The sequence below is a fragment of the Oryctolagus cuniculus genome, chromosome 17 (genome assembly GCF_964237555.1).
Source record: "Oryctolagus cuniculus chromosome 17, mOryCun1.1, whole genome shotgun sequence".
Classification (NCBI taxonomy): Eukaryota; Metazoa; Chordata; class Mammalia; order Lagomorpha; family Leporidae; genus Oryctolagus; species Oryctolagus cuniculus.
The window spans coordinates 49,609,589-49,634,375 of NC_091448.1; the positions used below are offsets into that span (position 1 = coordinate 49,609,589).

Here is a 24,787-nt window from a genome sequence, read left to right on the forward strand (position 1 = left end):
CTGGTGCCACAGGTGGTGGCTTTACCTGTTGTGTCACAGCACCTGCTCCAGTGCTTCTTCTTTTTTTAAAAAATATTTATTTTATTTATTTGAAAGACAGAGTTACAGAGAGAGGTAGAGACAGAGAGAGAGAGAGAGAGAGAGAGAGAGAGAGAGAGAGAGAGAGGTCTTTCATCCACTGGTTCACTCCCCAGATGGCTGCAATGGCCGAAGCTGTGCCAATCTGAAGCCAGGAGCAAGGAGCTTCTTCCAGGTCTCCCATGTGGCTGCAGGGGCTGAAGGACTTGGGCCATCTTCTACTGCTTTCCCAGGCCATAGCAGAGAGCTGGATTGGATGTGAAGCAGCCAGGACTCAAACCGGTGCCCATATCGGGTGCCGGCACTCAGGCGGCAGTTTTACCCCCATGCCACCGCCCTGGCCCCCTGAGTTGCTGCTTTAAATCCTCCAGACGCAAAGGGTCAAACCCAACCTGCAGGGCTGGTGCCATGCTCACTTGGTTAATCCTCCACCTGTGGCACCAGCATCCCATATGGGCGCCAGGTTCTAGTCCCAGTTGCTCCTCTTCCAGTCCAGCTCTCTGCTGTGGCCCGGGAGGGCAGTGGAGGATGGCCCAGGTCCTTGGGCCCCTGCACCCACATGGGAGACCTGGAAGAAGCACCTGGCTCCTTGCTTCGGATTGACACAGCTCCGGCTATAGCGGCCATTTGGGGAGTGAACCAATGGAAGGAAGACCTTTCTCTCTGTCTCTCTCTCACTGTCTAACTCTGCCTGTCAAATAAAAAAAATATTAAACAAACAAACAAACAAAACCCCCCCCCCACCTGCTTCTCCTGAGGATACCATTGCTCCCTCGCTCTTGTGCGGCTGCAGGTGAAAAGCTGGGGTGGGGGGCCAGACATTGTGTGCCCCCCCCAAGGGCGACTTTCCTTCGCCCTCCCCCTGGGGGCCAGAGGTGGCCTTCCTGGGGCTTCTCTTGCAGCTGTAACATGGGTGTGTATCTCCAGCCTGGCTGAGGAGTCCCCAGGACCGCCAGCTGGGCATTTCTAGGAAAGAGGAACACATGTCGGGGGCCTCTGAGGTGCAGAGCCTCAGGACGGGGGCAGGGCAGCCCTCAGCTTTGCCTGCAGGCATTGGCTCCCACTGGCAGTCGCCTCCCACATCTGGGCTTCTGCAGGCAGGTACTGAGCAGGCGCAGGTCATCCCAGGCCTGTAGAGTGCAACGCCCGGCCGCTGCTCTGAGCGGGGTCCAGGCCTGGCTCCCACTGTGTCTCTCCTACAGCCTGCCTGGCCCTGTCTCCGTGAGTGGGGCGTAGGGAGCTTTGTCTCACTTCCCATCCTGGGCGCCTCCCGTGCACACTGCAGCCCTGCAGTGACAGGCTAGACCCGGGGGAGCACGGAGTTACCCAGAGCAGGGGTGCCAGGAGCCCTCTTCCCCGAGAGCAGGCTGAGGGTGGTGAAACCCCGCAGGCGAGGCTGCCATCGGCTGCCTAACAGTTAGAGCAGCTGCCTTGAGGTCGGGAGCCTGCATACCCACAGGAAGTGACTCGGTGTCCTTCCGATGTATCTTTAGCCCTGCAGCGGTCCTGGGCACGAGCCTCAGGCTGGCCCAGCTTGGGGGGATGTCTGCAGAGCAGCCCCAGCCTGGGCCAGAGAGGCTGCAGGGCCAGTCCCTGGGGCCATGCAAGCACTCCGGGGCCTCAGGGCAGTGTGCCCCCTGGAGCCTGCCCCGCTGGAGAGCGCACGTGGCTGCCGCCGTTCTCTGCTACATCAACCTCCTGAACTACATGAACTGGTTCATCATCGCAGGTGAGGAGGGGACGGCCACCCCAGCGGCCGGCCGCCGAGCAGCCGCAGTGGCCTTCTGTCCGGAGCGCTTTGTTTCCTTGGAGCACACCTCATCCCTGGATTGATCAAGGGTCCCAATCCAGCCCCAAATTACCAGGGGGCCCGGCGAGTGTGGCGCGGGGACGTGGCGAGGGTGTGTGGATATGGTCAGCGGGACTGGGGAGGGGGTCTCTCAGGCCATGGCTTCCGGGCTCTGGATGGAGCTGCTGGGTGAGGCAGCCCTTGAGCAGCCCTTGGCGGCCGCGTCTGTCCCCAGGACTGCAGGCTGCCTGCTTCTGCAGGGCTCGGAGTGTGCCTGCTTCCGTCTTCCCATCACGCACGCATTCATGCGAGCCTGATGCTGAACTTGCTTTGCTCCTGCCACTTGTTCATTCAAGCTCTGGGCTTTTCTTTCGTCGTTGTTCACTCAAGATTGACAACGCACTGTGGGGAGGACACCACATCCTCCCCACCCCCACGGGGACCTGGGAGGAGTTCAGACCTGCAGCTCGGACACCCTGGTGGGAGACCCGGATTGCACTCCTGGCTCCCTACTTCAGCTGGGCCCAGGCCCGGTCATTGGTGGGCTTGTGGGGTAGGGAATCGCCGTCCAGGAGCTCTCTATGTCTCTCAAATAAATAAGTAACCAGAATACTAAGGGGTGGGCCTTTGGGGAAGCAGGGATGGTGCTGCTTCAGATACCAGTGTCCCACGTTAGGGGGCCTAGATTTGATCCCGGCTCTGCTCCCAATTCCAGCTTTGTGCTGATGAGTCCCCTTGGGAGGCAGGGATGTTAGCTAGCTCAAGTACTTGGCTTCCTACCACCCTTGTGGGGGGCCTGCAATGACCTCCCAGATCCTGGCCCATCCACTGCTGCTTTGGGCATTTGGGTAGTGAACCAGCAAATAGGAGATTTCTGTCTGTTTCTCTATAGTCCTATCTCTCTGCCTTTAAAATAGATAAAATAAGGTAAATGTTAAACCAGGTGAAAGGGGGCAGGCATTGTGGTATGCTGCTTATGATGCTGGTGTTTCATATGGGCACCGGTTCGAGTCCTGGCTGCTCCCATTCCGATCTAGCTCCCTGCTATGACCTGGGAAAGCAGTGGAGGATGGCCCAAGTGGTAGGGCCCCTGCACCCACGTGGGAGACCCGGAAGAAGCTCCTGGCTACTGGCTCCAGCCTGGCCCAGTCCTGACAATTGTAGCCATTTGGGGAGTGAACCAGAAGATGGAAGATCTCTCTCTAACTCTGACTTTCAAGTAAATAAATCTTTAAAAAATAACTAAATGAGGAAAAAGGGCATAGAAGCTTGTATTCAGAGATGCTGTGACAACCGGACCCAGACCAGATGTCCCCACAAACGTCTCTTGCTTCACGTCTCTGAGCTGTCGCTCTTCAGCTGCCTGCCGCCCCGTCAAGGAGCTGTGGATGCTGGGCTTTCGTGGCGTGGGTGCTTCTGCAGGGCCCCACCTGGGAGCCTCTGCGCCCACCCGGTGATGCTGCCTCTGGCTGGCATTCGAGGTCCAACTCTCCCAGCTCCAGCCGTGCGGCCTTGGGCAGCCCGAGCCCGTCTTCTGCGTCATGGGGATGATGATGGCCCCTGCCTCTTAGGATAACGACTGCAGGTGCTCCGCTCCCGGCCTTCCTCTCGGCCATCTCCGCACTTAATGAAAGTGACAGTGACAGGGGGAGAGCCACAAGGTCCACAGGAGCAGGTGCTGCCGACACTGGCCCTTTCTGAGATACCACTGAGGGCCTCAGGAGATTTCGGGGAGCAGAGCCTGGTGTCTAGGGGCTCACTTCTCTCTGCATTAGGCTGAGCATCCACTGCACCAGCCTGCGGCTTAGCGAGATGTTGCAGGGAACTCAGAGGTCCGCGGGTGCAGAGCAGGCGCTCAGCTGGCTCAGGGCCGTGGGACTGAGAAGGGACCGAAGTCCCGGAAGCTCCGTGCGTGCTTGCTCACATCTGTGTGCTCGTGCTTCTGGGAGAACATGCTAGTGTGCACACGTGTGCGGGCCAGGTGCTGCGTGTCTTTGCATGTACATGCTCATGCTTGGGTCTGTGCCTCCATGGGGGAGTGTTGTGTGCATGAGCTGCGCTGCTGTGTTGCACAACTCCAGGGGCTTCCATTTGCACAGTGGGGTAGGTGTGCACCGGGCAGCCAGCTGCTCTGACCGCCGTGTGATAGCAGCCGGGCGTGAGGATACGCATGCGCGACTTTCTGTGTACGCCTCAGTCTGTGTGTGCTACCCTGGGTTTACGTGTCTATGAGCGTAGGCTCTGGTATGTCTGTGCCTCTGCAAGTGTATTTTTTTAATAAATAAATGAAAGAGTTACACAGAGAGAGGAGAGGCAGAGAGAGAGAGAGAGAGGTCTTCCATCCGATGGTTCACCCCCCAAATGGCCGCAATGGCTGGAGCTGCGCCGATCTGAAGCCAGGAGCCAGGTGCTTCCTCCAGGTCTCCCACGCGGGTGCAGGGGCCCAAGGACTTGGGCCATCTTCTACTGCTTTCCCAGGCCATAGCAGAGAGCTGGATCGGAAGTGGAGCAGCCGGGACTTGAATCAGCGCCCAAATGGGATGCTGGCACTGCAGGTGGTGGCTTTACAGCTCTAGGTGGTGTATTTAGTGCTATGGGAAATCCCTGTGCCTCCACCACTTTGTGAAGTCCTGCCTGTGTGTCTGTACGTCTGTGAGTCTGTGCTTGTGTGTGCATACACAGGTGGGTGTCGGTATCTTCAGCATGTGTGTGTGTGTGTGTGCACGTGAGCGGGCAGCAGCCTCTGTGGGCTGCACAGGCCACTTCTCACCTCTGGAATGCCGCCCTGCCCACAGGAGTGCTGCTGGACGTGCAGAGGTCTTTTCAGCTCAGTGACAGCACCGCCGGTTTGCTTCAGACTGGTAAGGCAGGCGTGCCTGGCCCCGTGGCTGGGGCCCTGGGCGTCCACCGAGGCGGGGTCTTTCAGTGGCTGCTGTTCTGTGCCCAGCTCTGTCCCCTGGCACAGAGCAGGGGTGGGACCTGGGGCTGGGAGGAGGAGAGGAGAGCAGGGGCTGAGGCCTGGAGTGTGGGGTGTGTGGGCCGAGTGGGGGAGACAGGGCGGGAAAGGCCCTGGGCACCGGTGTGATGTGGAGTGGGTCTCCTCCCCTCTGCATTTGTTAAGCTCAGCTGTGCTCCCGACACTCCTGACCTGAGGTTCCTCTCACAGACCTGACAAATGCAACCACCGGGACACAGCTCCTCCCTCTGCCTCAAGGCCCCTCCCTCTGCCTCAAGGCCCCTCCCTCCACCTCAAGCCCCCCCCCCCCCAGTCCCCTCCCTCCACCTCACAAGCCCATCTCAGCTCAGAACTCAGCTCCCGAACTGGAGTACGCATACCCCAAGGGACAAAGCTCCCAGGGGCACCACAAACACCGAGTTTGGAGAGATCCGCATCCAGATCCCCAGGCCTATACCTTTCTCACCTGAGAGCCAGCATCCACTCCCCCTGTCCCCTTTACGGTCACCTGTCCACCATTTTTAGTTAAAAAGAAAAAAGGGGCTGGCGCTGTGGCTCACTAGGCTAATCCTCCGCCTTGCGGTGCCGGCACACCAGGTTCTAGTCCCGGTTGGGGCGCTGGATTCTGTCCCGGTTGCCCCTCTTCCAGGCCAGCTCTCTGCTGTGGCCCGGGAGTGCAGTGGAGGGTGGCCCGGGAGTGCAGTGGAGGATGGCCCAAGCGCTTGGGCCCTGCACCCACATGGGAGACCAGGATAAGTACCTGGCTCTTGGCTTCGGATCAGTGCAATGCACTGGCCGCAGCGCGCCAGCCGCGGCGGCCATTGGAGGGTGGGAAATTATGATTTTATTGAGAGAAGCAGACAATTGACTACTTTTGCAGCAAACTTGCTCCCACTGCCTGCCAAGCCTGGGACTGCCAAGCCAGGAGCCAGGAACTCAGTCTGGGTCTCCCATGGGTGGTAGGGACCCAACTACTTGCGTTCTCCCCTTCTCTACCATCCAGAGCCGAAAGAGGCACCCCCACGTGGATCCATGGCTCTGGGCTGTGGTAACCTGCCGGACACCAAGCAGGGAGACCCCCTGAGGCGTGGCTTCTGCAGGGAGTCCTGGGAGCAGAGACACACGGGGCCTTCCTCCGGACGCATGGCCGTGGCAGGGGGCCAGGCCTTGTCTGGCTGTGCCCGGCAGTCTGTTGCTTATCTATACGGAGCATTCAGAAGGGAGATAGTGGTATCAGCGATGGGCATCAACACATTCGCTTCGCTGGAAAGAAGGCAGCCAGCGCTTCTCTTAGATTCTGGGCGGCTGGTGCAGCCGCTGAGGCCGGGGGCAGCCCTGGCTTGCTCCTTAGAACCTGCGGCAGATGCCCTTCGGTGACTCAGTGAGCTCGTCTTCAGCCTCCGGGATTCAGATGAAAGCCGTGTCAAAGAAACTTAGTTGTCCCTCGGTGTCTGCCGGAAACCTGCTTCAGGATTCCCATGAACATTAGAATTCGTGGGTGCTCCAGTCTCTTATTTATCTTTACTTTTTAAAGATTCACTTTATTTATTTGCGAGGGAGAGGGAGAGAGAGAGAGAGGAAGAGGGAGAGAGAGAATCTTTCATCTACTGGTTCACTCCCTAAATGGCCAGAATGGTCATGGCTGGGCCAGGCTGAAGCCAGGAGCCAGGAGTTTCTTCTGGGTCTCCCATGTGGGTGCAGGGGCCCAGGGACTTGGGACATCCTCCGCGGCTTTCCCAGGTGCATTAGTAGGGAGCTGGATCAGAAGTGGAGCAGCTGAGACTTGAACTGTTGCGCACATGGGATACTGGTGCTACAGTCAGCAGCCTAACCTGCTAAGCCACAAGCCGGTCCCCTGGAGTCTCTTATATAAGATGGCATGGGGTGGGCGTTTGGTACAGAAGTTAAGATGCTGCCTGGGACGCCCACATCCCGTAGTGGAGTGCCTGAGTTTGAGTTCCTGATGTGTTTTGATTCCAGCTTCCTGCTAATGGCCACCCTGGGAGGCAGCAGGTGAAGGCTCTGGCACTGGGTCCCTGCCTCCTGTCTGGGGGACCTGGGTCGAGTTCCGGGCTCCTGGCTTTGGCCTGGCCCTGTTTTGGCTGTTGTGGACATTTGGGGAGTGAATGTGAGCCAGAGGATAGGAGATCTCTTTTCTGTCACTCTGCCTCCCACATAACCTTGACCTTATTTTAAAAAAGACGAAGGGCCCCTGGAGCGAGCGCTGGACTGGACGAGCTCTGCTGGCCCAGGGGTCTCTGGGGCTCTGGGCTGGCAGCAGGTGCTGCCCGTCCTGTGTATCGTGGCCAGCACTCACAGGCTCTTTGATTAAACAGATAATGGCAGTTGAGTCCACACTTTCCTTCTCTGGGGCTCGGGGCTATTATTACAAAAAGGTCCTGATAAGGGAGGGTGGTATAGGGAGGAGGCGTGGCGGGGGTGAGGGAGGGGAGGGAAGCAGGAGCCTGATGCGGGGCTGGGCCCTCCCCTGGAGGCCCCAGGGATCCCGAGGTCAGAGGCCGTCAGGGGTCAGGGCCCCTCTGCCCTCCAAGGGCCAGCGAGGCTGCTGGAGTCGTTAACTAATAACACTGAATACAAACACTGACTGGTTTCTACCACCTGCCAGGCACTATGTAAGAGTTTTCCACATAAACTCATCTCACCTTTATGACAACCCTAGGAGGCAGGTGTTCTTTTAGGCCCATTTTATAGGTGATGAAGCTGAGGTTCAGAGAGCTTATGGCACTCGCTGAAGCCAGAATTCACAATCCCAGACGTCTGCCCCAGAGTGCCTCTGAGGTCGTTGCTGCCACCTTGACACGGAAGTGATTTGGATTTGGAGATGCTGAGCGCGAGGACTGCCTGCCTTGCTCTCAGGACAGGCACCTGCAGCTGCCCAGGCTCTGCACAGTTAAGGCGTTCATATCCTGCAGTACCCGCCCCCACATCCCATGAGAGTGCTAGAAGATGGGGGAAATATTTTATGACCCCGGGGTGATGAGGATCTGCATAAACAACACAAGGACTTGGGCCGTCTTCTACTGCTTTCCCAGGCCATAACAGAGAGCTGGATCAGAGGTGGAGCAGCCGGGACTAGAACTGGCGCCCATATGCAGGTGGTGGCTTTACCTGCTACATCACAGGGCCGGCTATATATTTATTTGAAAGACAGTTACAGAGAGAAACAGATCTTCCAGGCACTGGATGGAAGGTGCTTCAAAAGTTCATCCTGGGGCTGGCGCTGTGGCATAGTGGATAAACCGCCACCTGCAGTGCCAGCATCCCATATGGGCACTGGTTTGAGTCCTGGCTGCTCTATTTCCAATCCAGCTCTCTGTTATGGCCTGGGAAAGAAGTAGAGGATGGCCCAAGTCCTTGGGCCCCTGCACCAATGTGGGAGACCTGGAGGAAGCTCCTAGCTTCGGATCAGCACAGCTCTGACTGTTGCAGCCAATTGGGGAGTGAACCAGCATATAGAAGACCTCTCTCTCTGCCTCTCTTTCTCTTTCTGTGTAACTCTGACTTTCAAATGAATAAATAAACTTTAGGAAAAAAAAAAAGTTCACCCTCCAGGGGCTGGCATGGTGGCACATCAGGTTAAAGCCTTGGCCTGCAGCCCCAGCATACCATAGGGCTTTGGATTGGCTCAGATCAGCTCAGCCATTGCAGCCATTTGGAGAGTGAGCCAAGACCTTTCTCTCTGTCTCTTCCTCTCTCTGTCTGTAACTCTACCTCTCAAATAAATAAAATCTTAAAGTTCACCCTCCGAATGGCTGCAACAGCTGGTGTGGGCCAGACCGAAGCCAGGAGCCTGGAACTCCATCCAGGTTTCCCATGTGTGTGCAGGGACCCAAGCACTTGGGCCATCTGCTGCTGCCTTCCCAGGTGCGTTAGCAGGGAGCTGGATTGGCAGTGGGGTAGTGGGAACTTGAACCAGCGCCCATATGAGATGCTGGCATTTGCCAGCCCCTAGTATTATGTGGTTGATAAAAGGGGAACATGGAAGGTTAAACATTTGCCCAAGGTCACAATAACTAGAATGTAGTGGGCCAGGACTCGAACCCAAGTGGTCTAGAACTTTTCAGTCCTTAAAATGAATATGAAAGACTAGGATAAATTGTTTCCCAAATAGATTAAAGCCAACCCCCAGGGAGTACGCGTTTAGCCCGGTGGTTAGAATGCCCCTGTTGCACATCAGAATGCTTGGGCTCCAGCTCCCGACTCCAGCCTCCTGCTAATGCCCACCAGCAGCCGGCGATAACTCCAGTGCTTGGGTCCCTGCCACTCATATGGGAATGGCGTTCCCGGCTCCCGGCTTCAGCCTGGCTTAGCTTTGCTTTTGTTGTAAGCACTTGGGAAGGGAACCAGTGGATGGAGATTTCCATCTGTCTGCCTCTGCTTTTCCAACAAAACAAAACAAAACAAAACAAAAACCATGCAACAGCAGGCCAGAAGAGGATCGGGCCGATGTAGAAGGCAAACACTGGAACTGTTGCTCAAGTTTTCCCGGGGAGTAAGGGCAGTGCAGATCCTAAGGTCGGTGAGACGCCGTTTGTTTGCCACCGTTAGGTGAACAAGATGAATCGGCTGGCGATCCAGTTTCTGCAGGGGTGCTGGCTCCTACTTCTGTGTGGGTGAAAATTGATACAGCCTTCCTGGAGTAGGCCTGTTACAATGTTAAATACAATCGACACCAAAGACTCTCTGTGGAGCACTGGGTTGAACCGTATTACAGTGCTGGTTTTGTAGGTCAAAACTGGCCTAATTTCCTCAATTGCCTATGGCTCAACCCACTACTAGGGCTTGTTGTGAGGGGAGTGGGGCGGGGCTGGAAGCTGAGCTGGGAGTGTCTGGATGGTCACTGGACTCAGGAAATGTCAATCATGAACACCAGCCTCCAGTGCTGGGTGTGGCTGTCTGAAGCCTAAGGCCCTTTTGGGGTAGGGCTTGGTGCGGAGGGGGCAGAGCTGATGACCCTCCCAGCTTGGAGGCAAGGACTCACCGTTCTCCAAGTGGGGGTGGGGGTGGTTTTATTTAAAGGGACAGAAGCCTGTCCGTGTGGTAAAGGTGTATGATCAAGCGACCACGTGATGGTGTTACTGTCCTCACAGAATAGTGAACACATCTCAGTCCGGCAGTCAGCATTAGTCAGGATTTACTTTTAAACCTGGTGTAGAGGCCGGCACCGCGGCTCACTAAGCTAATCCTCTGCCTTGCGGCGCCGGCACACCAGGTTCTAGTCCCGGTCGGGGCGCCGGATTCTGTCCCGGTTGCCCCTCTTCCAGGCCAGCCCTCTGCTGTGGCCAGGGAGTGCAGTGGAGGATGGCCCAAGTCCTTGGGCCCTGTTCTAAACTGCCCTCACCTGCTGCCCCACACCCTGAGCTGCCCTTCCGCTCCTGCTTACTCCTGCCCCCAGCCAGGTGTCTGAGGGGGCAAATCAGAGCATTCGCAAGAGCCAGGCTCGCAGGGTGGACACAGGCTTGTCAAGCCAGCAAGCCGGCCTCCGTTCACACCAGGGGCTCCATCTACTCCTCTTCCGCCCTTTCCCCAGCTTGGGGGTAGGGGGTGGCGGCGATGGAAGCTTCGGTGAGCAAGCAGCAGAGCTGGCATTTGGAGCTGGCCCCGCCCGCATGCCCTGCGCTCCGGTTGTGGGTTGTGCGAGGATTGTGAGAGTCACTTCAGCTTTTCCTCTGCGTGCTGGGGCCCACTGCCCTGATACCAGCTGGGGGCGCTGGAGCCGGGGCAGGGGCTGCCTGCCTGCCCACTGTTGTGGAGGATCCAGCTGCCCCCCTCGTGTGTCCCCTGCAGTCTTCATCGGCTGCCTGCTGTTGTCTGCACCTGTGTTTGGCTACCTGGGCGACCGACACAGCCGCAAGGCCACGCTGATCTTCGGGGTCCTGCTGTGGTCAGGGGCTGGCCTCTCTAGCTCCTTCATCCCCTGCCAGGTGGGTGCCCACACCACTGCCCAGGCCCCTGGGACCTCCCTGCCCCAGATTCCTCCCTGCTGCAGCCCTGGCAGAGCCAGGTGGGGATCTTCGGCTTCACTCCTGGCTCAGGCGCTGGGGGAAGAGGCCACAGCACAGCCCCCGGGCCCCAGCTGGGCAGAGCCGTTGGCCTTTCTTAACAGGAGGCTTCCTCTCTTGCACCTGCTGCCGCCACCCTTGGCTTCATTTCCTGCTCTACCGTCTTGGGGAACTGTCCTGGTTAGCAGAGGCCAGGCCCAGAGGGGCTCCTCCTCCCCCCATCACTGCCCCGTGGGGCAGGCGGTGGCTGCAGGCACCAGCAGGGGGCGCCCGTGTGATGCTGGGAACATGGGGTGGAGAGAGGAGTGAGGTACCTGTGCCTGCAAATTGTCCCCTCAGCCCCTGTGACAAACCCTTGGGTCCCCTGCCCTGGGGCGGGGGCGATCTCTGACCTCCCCGTGGTCTTGGCTCCCCTTGCCCAGTACTCCTGGCTCTTCTTCCTGTCGCGGGGGGCCGTGGGCACCGGCGCGGCCAGCTACTCCACCATCGCACCCACCGTCCTGGGCGACCTGTTCGCGGGGGACCAGCGGACCCGAGTGCTGGCCATCTTCTACATCTTCATCCCTGTTGGAAGGTTGGTGGCAGCCCCGGAGCCCCTTCTCCAGGCGGTGAACGGGGGGCCAAGGGAGCTGGGGCAGGAGATGAGCTGGGACCTGGATCCCAACGCTACCCCTTCCTCACCACCTCGCTTTGCTGCTGCGAGCCTCAGTTTCCCTATCTGTAGACGGGGCTGCTCCTGGCAGGAGTGAGGAAGGCCGCGTGGCTTGTGCAGAGAGGGACCAGCCCTCCTGGGAGGTGAGGGGCGGAGCGTCAGGGCCTGGCCCTGCATCCCTTCCAGGTGGGACAGCGTAGGGTTCACAGTCAGGTCCCTGAGACCTGACCCGGGGCTCCTAAGCTTGCCTGATTCGGGCAGGGCCGAGCATTTGGTGAGGGGTGTGGGGTGGGAGTCCTCAGACTGGGGGAGAGTGGCGCTACAGGGTGGGCCCGGAGCCAGAGGCCACTGCCGGCTCAGCAGGGACAGGGGCCATCTGGACCCCCCGTGCTCACTGTGGCAGTGCCGGGGTTCCCGCACGTGGGCTGGCCCTGGGCGCGCCTCCCTCCTTCCTGCTCTCACTGCCGCCTCTTGGTCCCTCCATCACAGTGGTCTGGGCTACGTGCTGGGGTCGGCTGTGGCGGAGCTGACCGGGAACTGGCATTGGGCCCTCCGGGTGAGTCCGGCTTCCTTTCCTCCTCTTCCCTCGCTTCCCCCCGGGCTGGCAGGGACTTTCCAGCCTTGCTGTGGCCTTGACCGCTTGGCCTGGTGCCGGGGCGGGGGGTGCTCAGACAGGGGGGCGCCGTAGGGGCTGGTCTGACATGAGCAGCTGTGGACCTGCAGACCCTCACGCGCAGCACGGGCTGTGGCAATTGTGGCCCTGCTCGGTTTATGGGATGGTGTGACTGTAAGCAAGTCGCCTCCCTCCTGGGAGTTTGTCTGTCTGGGAAGTGGGGGTAGAAAGTGCTGCCTATGAATCCTTCGGGGCTCATGAGACAAGGGATGGGAAGGTTCTAGTCAAGGGCCAGGGCACACAATAAGCCCCTAAAGATCGACGGCAGGGGTTCCTTGGGGACTGGAGCCAGGACAGCTGGGGACACACCTGGGCCCCATCGGGGCAGCAGCACTGGCCGAGACTCAGGTGGGGATGGCACTACTTGGGGGAAGGAGTCAGTGCCAGAGGGGGCTGGGGTCTGGTCCTGCGTGCAGGTCTCTGCTGGGCCCCGGCGCTGAGGGAGCCGGCGTCTGGGGCCGTGGAAGGCAGGGGGGTGCCTGTGGCCGGGTGTGTGGTGAGGGGCCAGGTCTGACCTGGCTGAGTAAGAACTTTCTCCTGGTGTGAACACTGTGAAGGCTGCCTGGGCAGGTAGTGAGATCCCCGTCCTTGGGGTATGAGCAGGGGCCCCCAGGAGAGCCTGCGAGGGCAGGACCGGCGTGGCCGTTGGAGGCACGAGCCAAGAAGAGGGCCGGTTCTTGGGGCAGCAGTACGGATCCTGTTCTTAACTGTCTCGGGTCTGGTGATGCTCCCCGCCCAGGGGCTGGGAGGGCTTGAGAAACAGCGTCATGGCCTGCTCTGGGCATAACCCACACTTGGGAATGGAGGCCTGGACTCTGTGTTCTGGCACCCTGGCTGGTCACCCCAGGGTCTCCTGGGCTGCACGGCGTGTAGCCCTGAGCTTCCTGGGCCCTTCTGTCCCCAGATCTTGCCATGCCTGGAGGCGGTGGCCTTGATCCTGCTTATCCTGCTGGTTCCAGACCCACCCCGGGGAGCTGCTGAAGGGCAGGACACAGTGGCCCCGGGGGGCCCAAGGAGCAGCTGGTGTGAGGACGTCAGATACCTGGGGAGAAAGTGAGTGACCCTGCCCCCCCAATCCCTGCAAGCCACAGAAACCTCTCTGTCTGCCCCACACCACTGACTTCCATGCCTCCACCTCCGGGGAGCCCTCCCTGGTTGTCCCAGTGTTCACAGCTCTTTTCCTCCTCTCCGTTCCCATTCACATCTGAGATGCACCTCCTTTACTTGGACTTAGTCCCAGTCACCTATCCATGTGGCAAACAAGGGCCAGGAGAATGGCAGGTGGTATGAGCGCCAGCTTTGCCTTGCCACGCCCCCAAGTGAGCCGGAGACACGGAGCCTCACTTTCCCCATTCCCTCCAGCTTTGCCTGCTTCACTGGGCTGCTGGGAGTTGGCCAAGGCCTCGCCAGGGCTCACGGGAGGGCACTGTCCTCTGTGCCAGGCCTGGGGTGCGGGCTGGGGCAGGCAGGAGTTCTGCTGAGTCCGAGGCTCCGTGATGGGTGCAACGTAGGGTGTGGGCAGGGCTCACCTGCTTTGGTTCCCAGGTGGGGCCAGCTCCCCCGAGCATGCAGTGCTGGATTGAGGCTCTACGTGTGTGTGTGTGTGGGGGGGGATGGGAGGGAGGCTCCCAGGGGCATCAGGGAGGCTGGAGGCAGGGTGCGTTGGGAAAGATCCAGAGGCATGAGCTTGTGGGACCTGAGTTCCCGAGGGGGTGAAGGTGTGGACGGGCCCCTGGAGCCCCAAGTCCTCATGTGACCCCCATGGGCACCCTCTCTTGCAGCCGGAGCTTTGTGTGGTCGACCCTCGGGGTGACAGCCATGGCCTTCGTGACGGGTGCCCTGGGCTTCTGGGCCCCCAAGTTTCTGTTCGAAGCCCGGGTGGTTCACGGGCTGCAGCTTCCCTGCCTCCAGGAGCCGTGCGGCAGCCAGGACAGGTGAGGCGCTGTCGGAGGCCGCGAGCCCTGCACCCAGTCTTCCTGGGCACGTGGGGGGAGACCTGCTCGGGAGCTGGGGGCCAGGGCCTTGCCCTCCTTCACTCGCTCTGGGTCAAAATCCCTGCCTTCCCCGTCTTGGGACTGCTGTGGGCGTCCGGGACACATTGGTCGGGGAGAGGCTGAGGCTTCTGGGAGACCCGGGAGATGGGAGCCTTAGAAATCCATCCTTGGGAGGGGCCCCTGGTGTCTTACAGGAAGGGAGCCCATTTTACAGATTGCAAATCGAGGCCCAGGAGACCTCCTTACTTCTCCGGTTCAGGGGCTGCATTCCTTTGTTCCGTGCCTCCTGGGAGGCGCTGGGAGGGTGAGGAGCGGCCGGCCCCCACTTCCTGCCCAGCTGTCCTCCTGTTCTCCTCTTTCACAAGCTTTATTTCTTTATTTTCCATTTACTTGCAAGCCTGAAAGAACGAGACACATCTTCCATCCGCTGGCTCGCTCCCCGAGTGGCAGGGCTGGAGCAGGCTGGAACCAGGAGCCTGGAACTCAGCCCCAGATACTGCCGCCTCTCAGAGTGCACAGCAGCCGGAAGCTGGGATTGGAAGCTGGGGTGGGGCTGCCACGCAGCTCCCAGACAGGGGATGCGGGCAGCCCAAGGGGCATTTAACTGCCACACCCATGCCCTCCCCACCCCGTGCTCCGCTTCTGTCCCTGCCACCTGACTCAGTTCCCCCAGGACCCCAGCAACCCCCTGATGCGGGCTCAAGGACAGCTTTTCCATCCTGTCTCCTCCTCTGTGAAGCCCTCCATCCCTGTCTCCTGCTCCTCCGATCTGGTTGGTGCTTTTGGGGCTCCTTGCAGACCCCTCTTTCTCTGGGATTCAGCCCTGCGGGGTTCCCAGCAGCCTCGTCTCTCACCTCTACCTGGCACCCAGCGTGGCCTCATGTAATTTCCAGGATGCCCTTGGCCTCTCGCTGGTCCGCGCGTGTGCCCCAGCAGTGCCCTCTGCGCCCGTCTCCTTATCTCCTCATCACTCAGTAAACTGAGACTTGGTTCAGGCAGCGGGCCAAGCACTGTCCATGAAGAACCTCTCGTGGAAGGCATTCCTATTATTTCTGCTTTGTAAAGGAGGAGAGGGAAGATCAAAGAGGTTAAGGAGCTGGTCCAAGGTCGCATAGCTGAGCAGTGACAAAGCCAGGACCCAAGCCCACTGGACTCCGAAGCTGGTGCTCTGCCCCTCTGCAGCTTGCTGGCCCTGCACACCTCCTGTGGTTAATCTTCACGCATCTGTCTCCCCGCCCAGCTCACAGGAGGCGCTCACGGAGCGCTTGGGAGTGAGCTCGTGGAACGAGGCTGGGATGTGCATCCTGGCTCTGTGGCCGGGTGGTTCTCCCTCCAGAGGTGAAGACTGGGTGATCCCCATAGCAGCTTGAAGAAGTGCAGCACAGGGGCCGGTGCTGTGGTGTTACAGGTGATGCGGCCTCCTGTAGCGCTGGCATCCCTATGGGCGCGGGTTCGAGTCCCGGCTGCTCTACTTCCATCCAGCTCCCTGGTATGGACTGGGAAGGCAGTGGAAGATGGCCCAAGTGCTTGGGCCCCTGCACCCATGTGAGAGACTTGGAAGAAGCGCAACCTGGCTCCTGGATTTGGCCACACGTGGGAGTGTGAGTTGGCTTCCTTTGGTTAACAAACGACCACAGATGTGGTCACTTACGTCAGTAGAAATTTTTTCATATTTTATTTTTATTCTCTTAAGATGTATTTATTTGGAAGGCGGAGTGACAGAAATAAGCAGGGAGAGAGAGAGGTCTTCCATCTGCTGGTTCACTCCCCAAATGGCTACAATGGCCAGTGCTGGGCCAGGCCAAAGCCAGGAGCCAGGAGCTTCTTCCAGGTCTCCCACATGGGTGCAGGGGCCTAGAAAGTTGGGCGATCCTCTACTGCTTTCCCAGGCCATAGCAGAGAGCTGGATCAGAAGTGGAGCTGCAGGGACTCGAACTGGCACCCACATGGGATGCTGGCACTGCAGGCAGTGGCTTCACCCCAACACCGCAGCGCCAGACCGTCTCATAATTTTAGAGGCCGGAAGTTGAAAATGGTGTCATTGGGACAGAATCAAGGCATCAGCAGGACTGGGTTCCCTCTGGAGGCGCTGGGGGACAAACCGGCCTGGCCAGTTCCTTGGTGACTGCCGGCATTCATGGGCTTGCGGCCACATCGCTGCCATCCCTGTCTCCTCGGTCTCTCTTTTAAGTCTCCCGCCTCCCTCCACGGCCGACATTTTTTTTTTTTTTTTTTGACAGGCAGAGTGGACAGTGAGAGAGACAGAGAGAGAAAGGTCTTCCCTTGCCGTTGGTTCACCCTCCAATGGCCGCCGCTGCAGCCGGTGCACCGCGCTGATCCGATGGCAGGAGCCAGGATCCAGGTGCTTTTCCTGGTCTCCCATGGGGTGCAGGGCCCAAGCACCTGGGCCATCCTCCACTGCACTCCCTGGCCATAGCAGAGAGCTGGCCTGGAAGAGGGGCAACCGGGACAGAATCCGGCGCCCCAACCGGGACTGGAACCCGGTGTGCCGGTGCCGCAAGGTGGAGGATTAGCCTATTGAGCCATGGCGCCGGCCCCACGGCCGACATTTGAGATCACATTCAGAGCTCTCCTGAATCGTGCAGGACAGTCTCTCCATGCCAGGGTCCTTAATCCCAGCTACCAAGTCCCGCTCTGTGCAGCTGGCCACGTTCACGGGGTTGAGAGGTCACGATGCAGAGACAGCCTGGGGGCTGACGCTGAGTTGAGCACAGGGGGGCAGAAGGTCTTGGCGGTGGGGTTCTGCACCCTCCTCAGTTAGGAGGAGCCATGGGTGCTTGGAGCAGGGGCAGGAGGCTGCCCTGTGTGGGATTCTAGCACTCAGTACTGAAGTGGCCCAGATGGAAGGCGCTACATGGGGTAGGTAGTGAGTTTCCCACCTGTGGGGGCATGTAAGTGCAGCTTGCACAGCCACTTGGCCGCGCCATTGTGCAGGGCAGCAGCGTAGAAATCACAGGCCTTTCGGGCCCCGTTGCCCCTGAGAATCTAAGGCCTCGTGTGGGTGGCAGGGAAGGAGAAGATTGGTGGCTGCAGCATGTTCCCTGCCAGGCTGCTGGCCTGCTTGACTAATCAACCCTAAGGCTCACAGAGACGCCAAGAACCTGCCAAGGCCGCTTGGCCCAGGACAGCATTCATCTGGCATTTGGGTCACTTGACTGGGCTGAGCTGGAGCCTGGCACCACTTGGAAGGCCGGGAAGGTTCGGTGAGGGCCTCTAAGCTGCCCAAGGACTTGCTTGCTTCCGTCTGGCAGGCAGAGGGCCGGGAGGCACTGGCTCTGCCTTTGAGGGGCTGTGTGACCTCAGGCAAGTTCCTGCCCTCTCTGGGCCACACACTCTTTCCATGCACCGAGGGGATGGGGTAGGAGAATGAACCTCAGCCTGTAGGGTGTGCATCTCACAGCAGGTGCTTAGGGGAGAGTTTTCCTTCCTTCCTTCCTTCCTTCCTTCCTTCCTTCCTTCCTTCCTTCCTTCCTTCCTTCCTTCCTCTCTCTCTCTCTCTCTCTCTAAGTTTTTAAAAAGTGACAGCGAGGGACATACAGATCTTCTATCATCTGTTTTATTCCCCAAATGCTCACAACAGCTGGGACTGGGCCATGCTGAAGCCAAGGATTCCATTCCAGTCTCCCACATGGATGCAGGGGCGCAAGCACTCGGGCCATCCTCTGCTGCCTTCCCAGATGCATTAGCAGGGAGCCGGATTGGAAGCAGAGCAGCTGGGGCTTGAACTGGTGCTCTGATGTGGGGTGCTGGCATCGCGAGCAGAGGCTTAGCCTGCTGTGACAACAATGCTGGCCCCAGAGTTGTTTCTCTCATTTGTTGGTAACCATCGGCTTGTACCTGTCACAGTTGCACCTCCTGGTAGGTGCTTTGCAGGGCGCTGGCCATGCCACCTGCTTCGGAAAGCATTTAGGTCTGGAAGGGGTGCCTGGCTGGGGCAGGGGGACCCCGATAGGGAAGCTGCAAAGCACAGGGTGGGTTTAGAGGACTCTGGCATTGGTGCGAAGTGAAGGAGGGGAGGGCAATGTTGGTGGGGCTGTCAGTGCTGGCCTGGAGCTTGTCAGAGGGTCGCAGGGAGGGCTGCAAAGGTCCCAGTGTGATCTGTGTTTCTGAGAGTTCACGCTGGTCCTGGTTCCCACTGTCCCTCTGAACTCCTTTAGGAGGATGCTTGGGGGCTGGCATTGCAGTGGGCGAAGCTGTTGCCTGCAATGCCCACATGGGCACCGGTTTGAGTCCCGGCTGCTCCATTTCCAAGCCAGCTCCCTGCTAATGCTCCTGGGAAAGCAGTAGAAGATGGCCCAAGTGCTTGGGCCCCTGCACCCATGTGGGAGACCCTGAAGAAGCTCCTGGATTTAGTCTGGCTCAGTCCTTGCAGTTGGGGCCACCTAGGGAGTGAACCAGATGTAACTCTGTAACTCTGACTATCAAGGAAATAAATAAATATTTTTTTTAAGAAAAGATGTATCTATTTGAAAGAGTTACAAAGAGCAATAGAGAGAGAGAGGGAGCAAGCGAGCTTCCATCCATTGGTTCACTCCCCAGTGGCCACAATGGCCAGAGTTGCACCGACCAAAGCCAGGAGCCAGGAGCTTCCTCCAGGTCTCCCATGTGGGTTCAGGGGCCCAAGGACTTGGGACATCTTCCACTACTTTCCCAAGTGAATTAGCAGGGAGCTGGATTGGATGTGGGGCAGCAAGGACTTGAACCTGTGCCCATACAGGATGCTGGTGCTGCAGGCAGTGGCTTTAACCACAGCACCAGCCCCAATAAATAAATATTTTTTATAAATAATATATTCAAATAAATAAATATTTATTTATTTGAAATACAGAGTTACACAGAGAGAGAAGAGGCAGAGAGAGAGAGAGAGAGATATTGGTTCACTCCCCAATGAGCCACAACGGCCAGAGCTATGCTGATCTGAAGCCAGGAGCCAGGAGCTTCTTCCAGGTCTCCCACGTGGGTGCAGGGGCCCAAGGACTTGGGCCATCTTCTGCTTTCCCAGGCCATAGCAGAGAGCAGGATGGGAAGTGGAGCAACCGGGTCTCGAACCAGTGCCCATATGGGATGCCAGCACTGTAGGCGGCGGCTTTACCTGCTATTCCACAGTGCCAATCCCCCCCGCCCCCCCCCCCCCCCCCACTAAATCTATCTTAAACATAAAAACTTGGGAGGACTGAGCAGGTGAAGGTGTGTATTGGAATCCTGGCTCTGTCATTGACTACCTGGGTAACCTTGGCTTTAACCTTTCTCGGCCTTGCCTTCCTCGTCTGTCCACTCGGGAATTCTGGGAGGGACTCTGTGAACCCACATGTTTCTTGCGTTCCAGGCTCTGTGCTCCCAGCATAGAGTCAAGGAAGTCAACCAAGCGCGGCCACTGTTCTCCAGGAACTCACGGGCCAGGAATGACATCGAGGACAGAGACACAGGAAGTGCTAGGGAAACTGACGAGAGTGGAGCAGTCAGCAGGGGACGAGGGGAAGGCGGCCCCAAGGAGGGGACAATTGTGATGGGTCCTGAAGGATGAGTAGGAGCTTGGTGGGTGGAAGAACTTGTGAAAGGTGTTCCAGTTGGAGGAGTGAACATACGAGGTGGAGAATCGGACACAGACAGCACCTCACCTGGGGGAAGAGGGGCATAGAGCTGAGGCCTGGGGCTGAGGCGTGCCAGGGTCAGCTTGTGATGGAACACACATGCCACCCAGAGATGGGACTGTGTCTGGTGGGGGTGTGAGAGCCGGTGGGGAGCGTCAGGCAGGTGGGCAGGGACGTGGGCAGGTCCGTGTTTCACAGAGCACCCTCCAAAAGACTGTCCGGGGGTGGGTTGCTCCCTCCTTCCTTCCTTCCCAGAGAGAGAGGTGGGGAGAGACAGAGCAAGATCTTCCATCTGCTGGGCTCACTCCCCAAATGGTCACAACAGCTGGCCCAGGCCAAAGCCAGGAGCCCAGAGCTCCATCAGGGTCTCCTACTTTGGTGGCAGGGACCTGGCCACTTGGGCCATCTTCTGCCACCTTCCAAGGTGCATTAGCAGGAACTGGATCCAAAGAGGAGCAGCTGGGGCACAAACTGGTGTTCATCTGGGATGCGGGGGTCGCAGGTAGTATCTTGACCTGCTGTGCCATATGCTGGCCCTGGGGGACTTTGAAGGGATGGTCTCCCCAGGAGGAGCCCCGTGGAGGTGCAGTGGGTGTAGGCAGAAGTGGGCAGGCGGTGAGGTCAGGATGAGGAGCCTGGAGGGGGTGGGAGAGGAAGGGTGGATTCAGGGAGGGAGGTTGCGAGCAGTGCCCAGCCCGTGGCCGGGGCCATCACAGGTGCTCAGAGTGTGGTTCCACTCACTCCCTTCGGGGAGACCCTGGGATGAGGCTTTCTAGATGGGGACATTCGGGGTGGTGAGAGGCTCGGGGAGGTCCCTGGGGTGCTACGAAGATCACCAGCACCGCCAGCGTCTGCCCCAGGATGAGGCAGGAAAGGGGATGGGGTAGGCAGGAGGGCGTGGGTCCCTGGCCCAGGTCTCAAGGCCCCTGGAGCACCAGGAGGGAGGGGACGAGGTAGTGAGGCTGCTGCCACCAGCCACACTCTCCGTGGGTGCCGGACTGTGCACCTGGGCCTGGGCCAAGACACGGGAAGGGGCAGGGATGATGGGCCCCATCCTGAACCCATGCACCTGACCACACTCTCCCTGCTCTTTCTCATCAGCCTAATCTTTGGGGCACTGACTGTCGTGACCGGCATCATTGGGGTCGTCCTGGGGGCAGAGGCTTCGAGGAGGTACAAGAAAGTCAATGCGAGGGCTGAGCCCCTCATCTGCGCCTCCAGCCTGCTTGCCACGGCCCCCTGCCTCTACCTGGCTCTCGTCCTGGCCCCGACCTCCCTGCTGGCCTCCTATGTAAGTGAGGGCCCTGTGGGAGGTGGGCTGGGCAGGTAGTGCCCGTGTAACAAATTCCATCTTTATATTTTTGTATTTTTAATTTATTTGAGGGAGAGAGATTGAGATCGAGATCTTTCATCCACTGGTTCACTCTCCAATTGTCTGCAGCAGCCAAGACTGGGCCAGGCCCAAGCCAGGAGCCTGGGACTCAATCCAGGTCTCCCATGTGGGTGGCAGGGACCCAAGCATTTGGCTATCACCTGCTGCCTCCCAGGATGCGCATTAGCAGGAAGCTGGACCAGAAGCAGACCGGGACTCAAGCCAGGCACACGAGTATGGGATGGGGGCCTCCAGAACATTGTTTTAACCACTGCACCAGTGCCTGTGCCTGTGCCAAGAGCCTTAGTGCTCCTCACAGGCAGAACATGTGCTCTCGTCCGGTGCCATCAGACAGCAAGGGGCTGAGTCCCCAGACAGGGAGCCCAGGTCAAGGCCGGATCCGGGAATTGCTATGTGCAGTGGAGTCCCTGCCCCTCAGGGCCCCAGCCCTGCTTGTCCCTGCCAAGGGGAAAGTGCCACCTCTCCGGGGCTGCAGCCGGACGGACTGGTGCCCCACCCGCACCCTGCGGCATGGCACTGGGCCCGGATGCCCTCGCAGGTGTGGCCAGGTCCACCGAGCTGGCTGTGCTGGGAAATGTATGAACAACGGCTCTGCTGTTCTCCCGCCCAGACAGATCCCGCCGCTTTCCTAGTCCCACGTGTCAACCTCCTCTCGTCAGGACACTGGCGCTGCTCCCAAATCATGGCTCTGTCCAGGCCCAGAAAGCTACGCTGGGGAGAGGGGGCTCTAGGCTGCTCCTGCTCTCCTTGTTCCATCTTCTGTGCTTCATCCCTGCCTCCCCGCCCAGGGCACCTGCCATTCTGACCCCTCCACGCCAAGCAGGCGAAGAGGGGTGACCGGACATGGGCCAAGGATGACCTGCCTGGATCTGGAGCTGGTTTTGCCACTGTCAGTGCCTGTGCATGGCGGATGCCTGGATGCTGGGCTGGGAGACACTTTTGAGGGTTGGTTGGGATCTCTGGCGTTGGCCTTGGCATTGCCCACTTCCTTGATGCAAGTGATGCCTGTCCAGCTGGACCTTTTTGCCCGGGTAGATGGCAGTGGGCAGGCTCCCCTCCCTGGTGTCCTTGTGCCCTCCTGGGTGGGCTGAGGAGGGGCTGCCACCTCTGTTGCTGCCCCCCACTCACTGTAGTCTGCCCCATCTGGCACCCTCACCCTCAGACCTCCCCAAAGCCCGTGCTCCCCAGAGGCCAGGGTGCCTCAATGTGCCTGGTGATCCCTGTACCGTGGCTTTGGTGTGGGGGAGGCAGGATGTAGCTAGCGTCCGGTGGGGGAAAGGCCCATTTCCTTCCTGGCAAGCCCTGGCCTGTGTGTGTGGTGGGGGTTGTGTTGCCTGAAGTCGCTTGCTCAGTTTAAGAAGGGACCTCCTGGGCCAGGCCTTGTGACTTAGTAGTTGAGATGCTGGCTGGGGGGCCACTGTTGTGGCACAGTGGGGCTGAGTGGCTGCGGGCAGCATCAGCACTGCTTATCAGAGTGCCAGCTTGAGTCCTTGCTGCTCTGCTTCCGGTCCAGCTCCCTGCTAATGCACCTGGGAAGGCGGCAGGAGATGGCCCAGGTGTGTGGGTCCCTGCCACCCATGTAGGAGTCCAGGAGGGGCTTCTTGGCTCCCAGATCTGGCCTGGCCTGGACCTGAAGGGTACAGCCATTTGGTGAGTGAACCAATGGATTCTCTCTCTCTCTCTCTCTCTCTCTCTCTCTCTCCTCTCTCCTTCTCTCCCTCTCTCCCTCTCTCTCTGTCACTCTGTCACTCTTTCAAACAAATAAATCTTTAAAAAATATACTTAAGAAAGACACCACTTGGGAGGGCTGCACCCCACAGCAGAATATCTGGATTGAGTCTCTCCACTTCGGATCCAGGTTCCTGCTAATGCACACCTTGGTGGGCAGCAGGTGATGGCTCAAGCACTTGGGCCCCTGCCACCTATGTGGGAGACCTGGATGGAGTTCTGTGTTCTTGGCTTCGACCTGGCCCAGGCTCTGCTCTTACAGGCATTTGTGGAGTGAAGCAGTGAATGAAAGGATTCTGGCTTTCAAATAAATGAAACTGAAAACAAAACAAAACAAAACAAAACACACAAACAACAACAACAAAAACAAGAAGGAAGGGCTCGGATCAATACATCCTCCCAGGCTGGCGGTCCGGAGGCCACTAGCCACGCTGCTTTTCCCAAAGGCGTGACCGGGCCCCTCCACTGTCCTCAGCCCCGGCTCCAGCAGAAACTCCCCACCGCCCCTTCCCCTGGTGCCCTTATTCCGTCCTCACGATGCCCAGGTCGGGAAGGGGTTCTCTCGGCCCATCTGACAGATGGGAAAGCTCGGGACAGGCAAGACGGCAAAGCCTGTGACTTCCCTGCCACACGGACCTTTGCTGCCCCTGGGGGAGGGAAACCAGCCAGGCATACACTGCACACGAATAAGGAGGTATTCCAGAAAGTTCCTGGAAAGATGGAGTTAGAAGATGAGCTTACTTTGGTGCAAAAAAAAAAAAATCTATGCATAGTGTTTTGTTTGTTTGTTTTACAATCCTTGTTTTCTGTGACCAAAAGTTTGGAAGAGCTCCTTGTGAATGCCTTGATGCTACTGGCTGAGGGAGCAGAGGCCTGTGGGGACCAGAGGGGGTGACGAGGCCCGTCAAGGCCTGTGCCTGCACCTGCCAGCTGGGGCCGTGGACCCCCCACCAGCTCTGCGGCTGCTGCTGTCTTGGTTGGCTCCGGGAGGCGGCTCCTTGGCTGTCTTTTGGGGACACAGCTGCCTCCTGCCCTGCAGCCTGGCACCTCTCCAGGGCCGCGTGGCTCATCTAGAAATGACATTGCGTCTTGGCCAACCACGCCAGCTGGAGGGGCTGCTCTGGGCCTGGGGGCTGAGGGCAGGGTGGCGACACGGCTGGGCCTCCAGGCCTCCAGGGGTGGCGCCATTCTGCTCTGCCCCGTGGCTCTGTCTATGCCTCTGGGCTCCACCTGGCCATTCTGCCCTGGGAGTCTGGCTCTAGGCACCCCTCCCCACCCTTGCAACCATCACAAAGGCCATAGCACCTGGGGATCTCTCCCGTCCCCTTCCGCCCTGGTGCACCCTCTGCCGGCCTCCCCAGGACTGTGTAGGAGCCGCCATCCCGCTGCTTAGTGATCCATCTTGCAGGGTTTCAGACACTGTGGACCTCCCCTGCTCAAGAGTTTCACGTGGCTCTGGTGCCTAGGAACCAGGTCCCACTCCTCATCCTCATGAGTGGCCCTTTCTTCAAAGCCTGCCCCCCTCCCCCGCACCTCTTCCACCCCTCCTGACTCCCAGGATGCAGCTCCCAAGTCCCCTGCCTGCACCCCTGCCCCATATGCCCAACATCCTAGGCATCCAAGAGCTGATGCAGCGCCCTCTCTCCCCCCGGAGCCTTCCCTGGTTGCCGGGCCTGGCCCTCTGCCTCCGGGCCCTGGGTCACGGTGGCTGGCACTCTGACCCTGCCCGGCCCCAGCTGTGAGTTTTCACAGAGCCCAGATCCAGTTCCAAGCTTTCCCTATGCTCCCGCCCCGAGCATGGTGTCAGGTACCTGAAGTGGGTATAAACCACAAGTGAGCTGCTTGCGTTTCATTTATTTAATCAACAAAGAGTGGCGAGCCCATTAGGC

The 24,787-nt window shown here is 59.0% G+C and overlaps 1 protein-coding gene across 1 annotated transcript in view; it reads left to right on the plus strand.

Moving 5' to 3' along the window:
- The first annotated feature begins 1,587 nt into the window (after window positions 1-1,587).
- SPNS3 (SPNS lysolipid transporter 3, sphingosine-1-phosphate (putative)) overlaps window positions 1,588-24,787 on the plus strand; it is a 48,905-nt gene continuing 25,705 nt past the window's right edge. Inside the window, exons 1-8 of the mRNA XM_002718858.5 lie at window positions 1,588-1,807; window positions 4,663-4,728; window positions 10,632-10,768; window positions 11,269-11,420; window positions 11,988-12,054; window positions 13,076-13,224; window positions 13,953-14,105; window positions 20,879-21,068. Of these exons, the coding sequence (XP_002718904.3) occupies window positions 1,621-1,807; window positions 4,663-4,728; window positions 10,632-10,768; window positions 11,269-11,420; window positions 11,988-12,054; window positions 13,076-13,224; window positions 13,953-14,105; window positions 20,879-21,068 (1,101 nt within the window). The 5' untranslated portion in view covers window positions 1,588-1,620. The remainder of the gene's footprint in view (window positions 1,808-4,662; window positions 4,729-10,631; window positions 10,769-11,268; window positions 11,421-11,987; window positions 12,055-13,075; window positions 13,225-13,952; window positions 14,106-20,878; window positions 21,069-24,787) is intronic.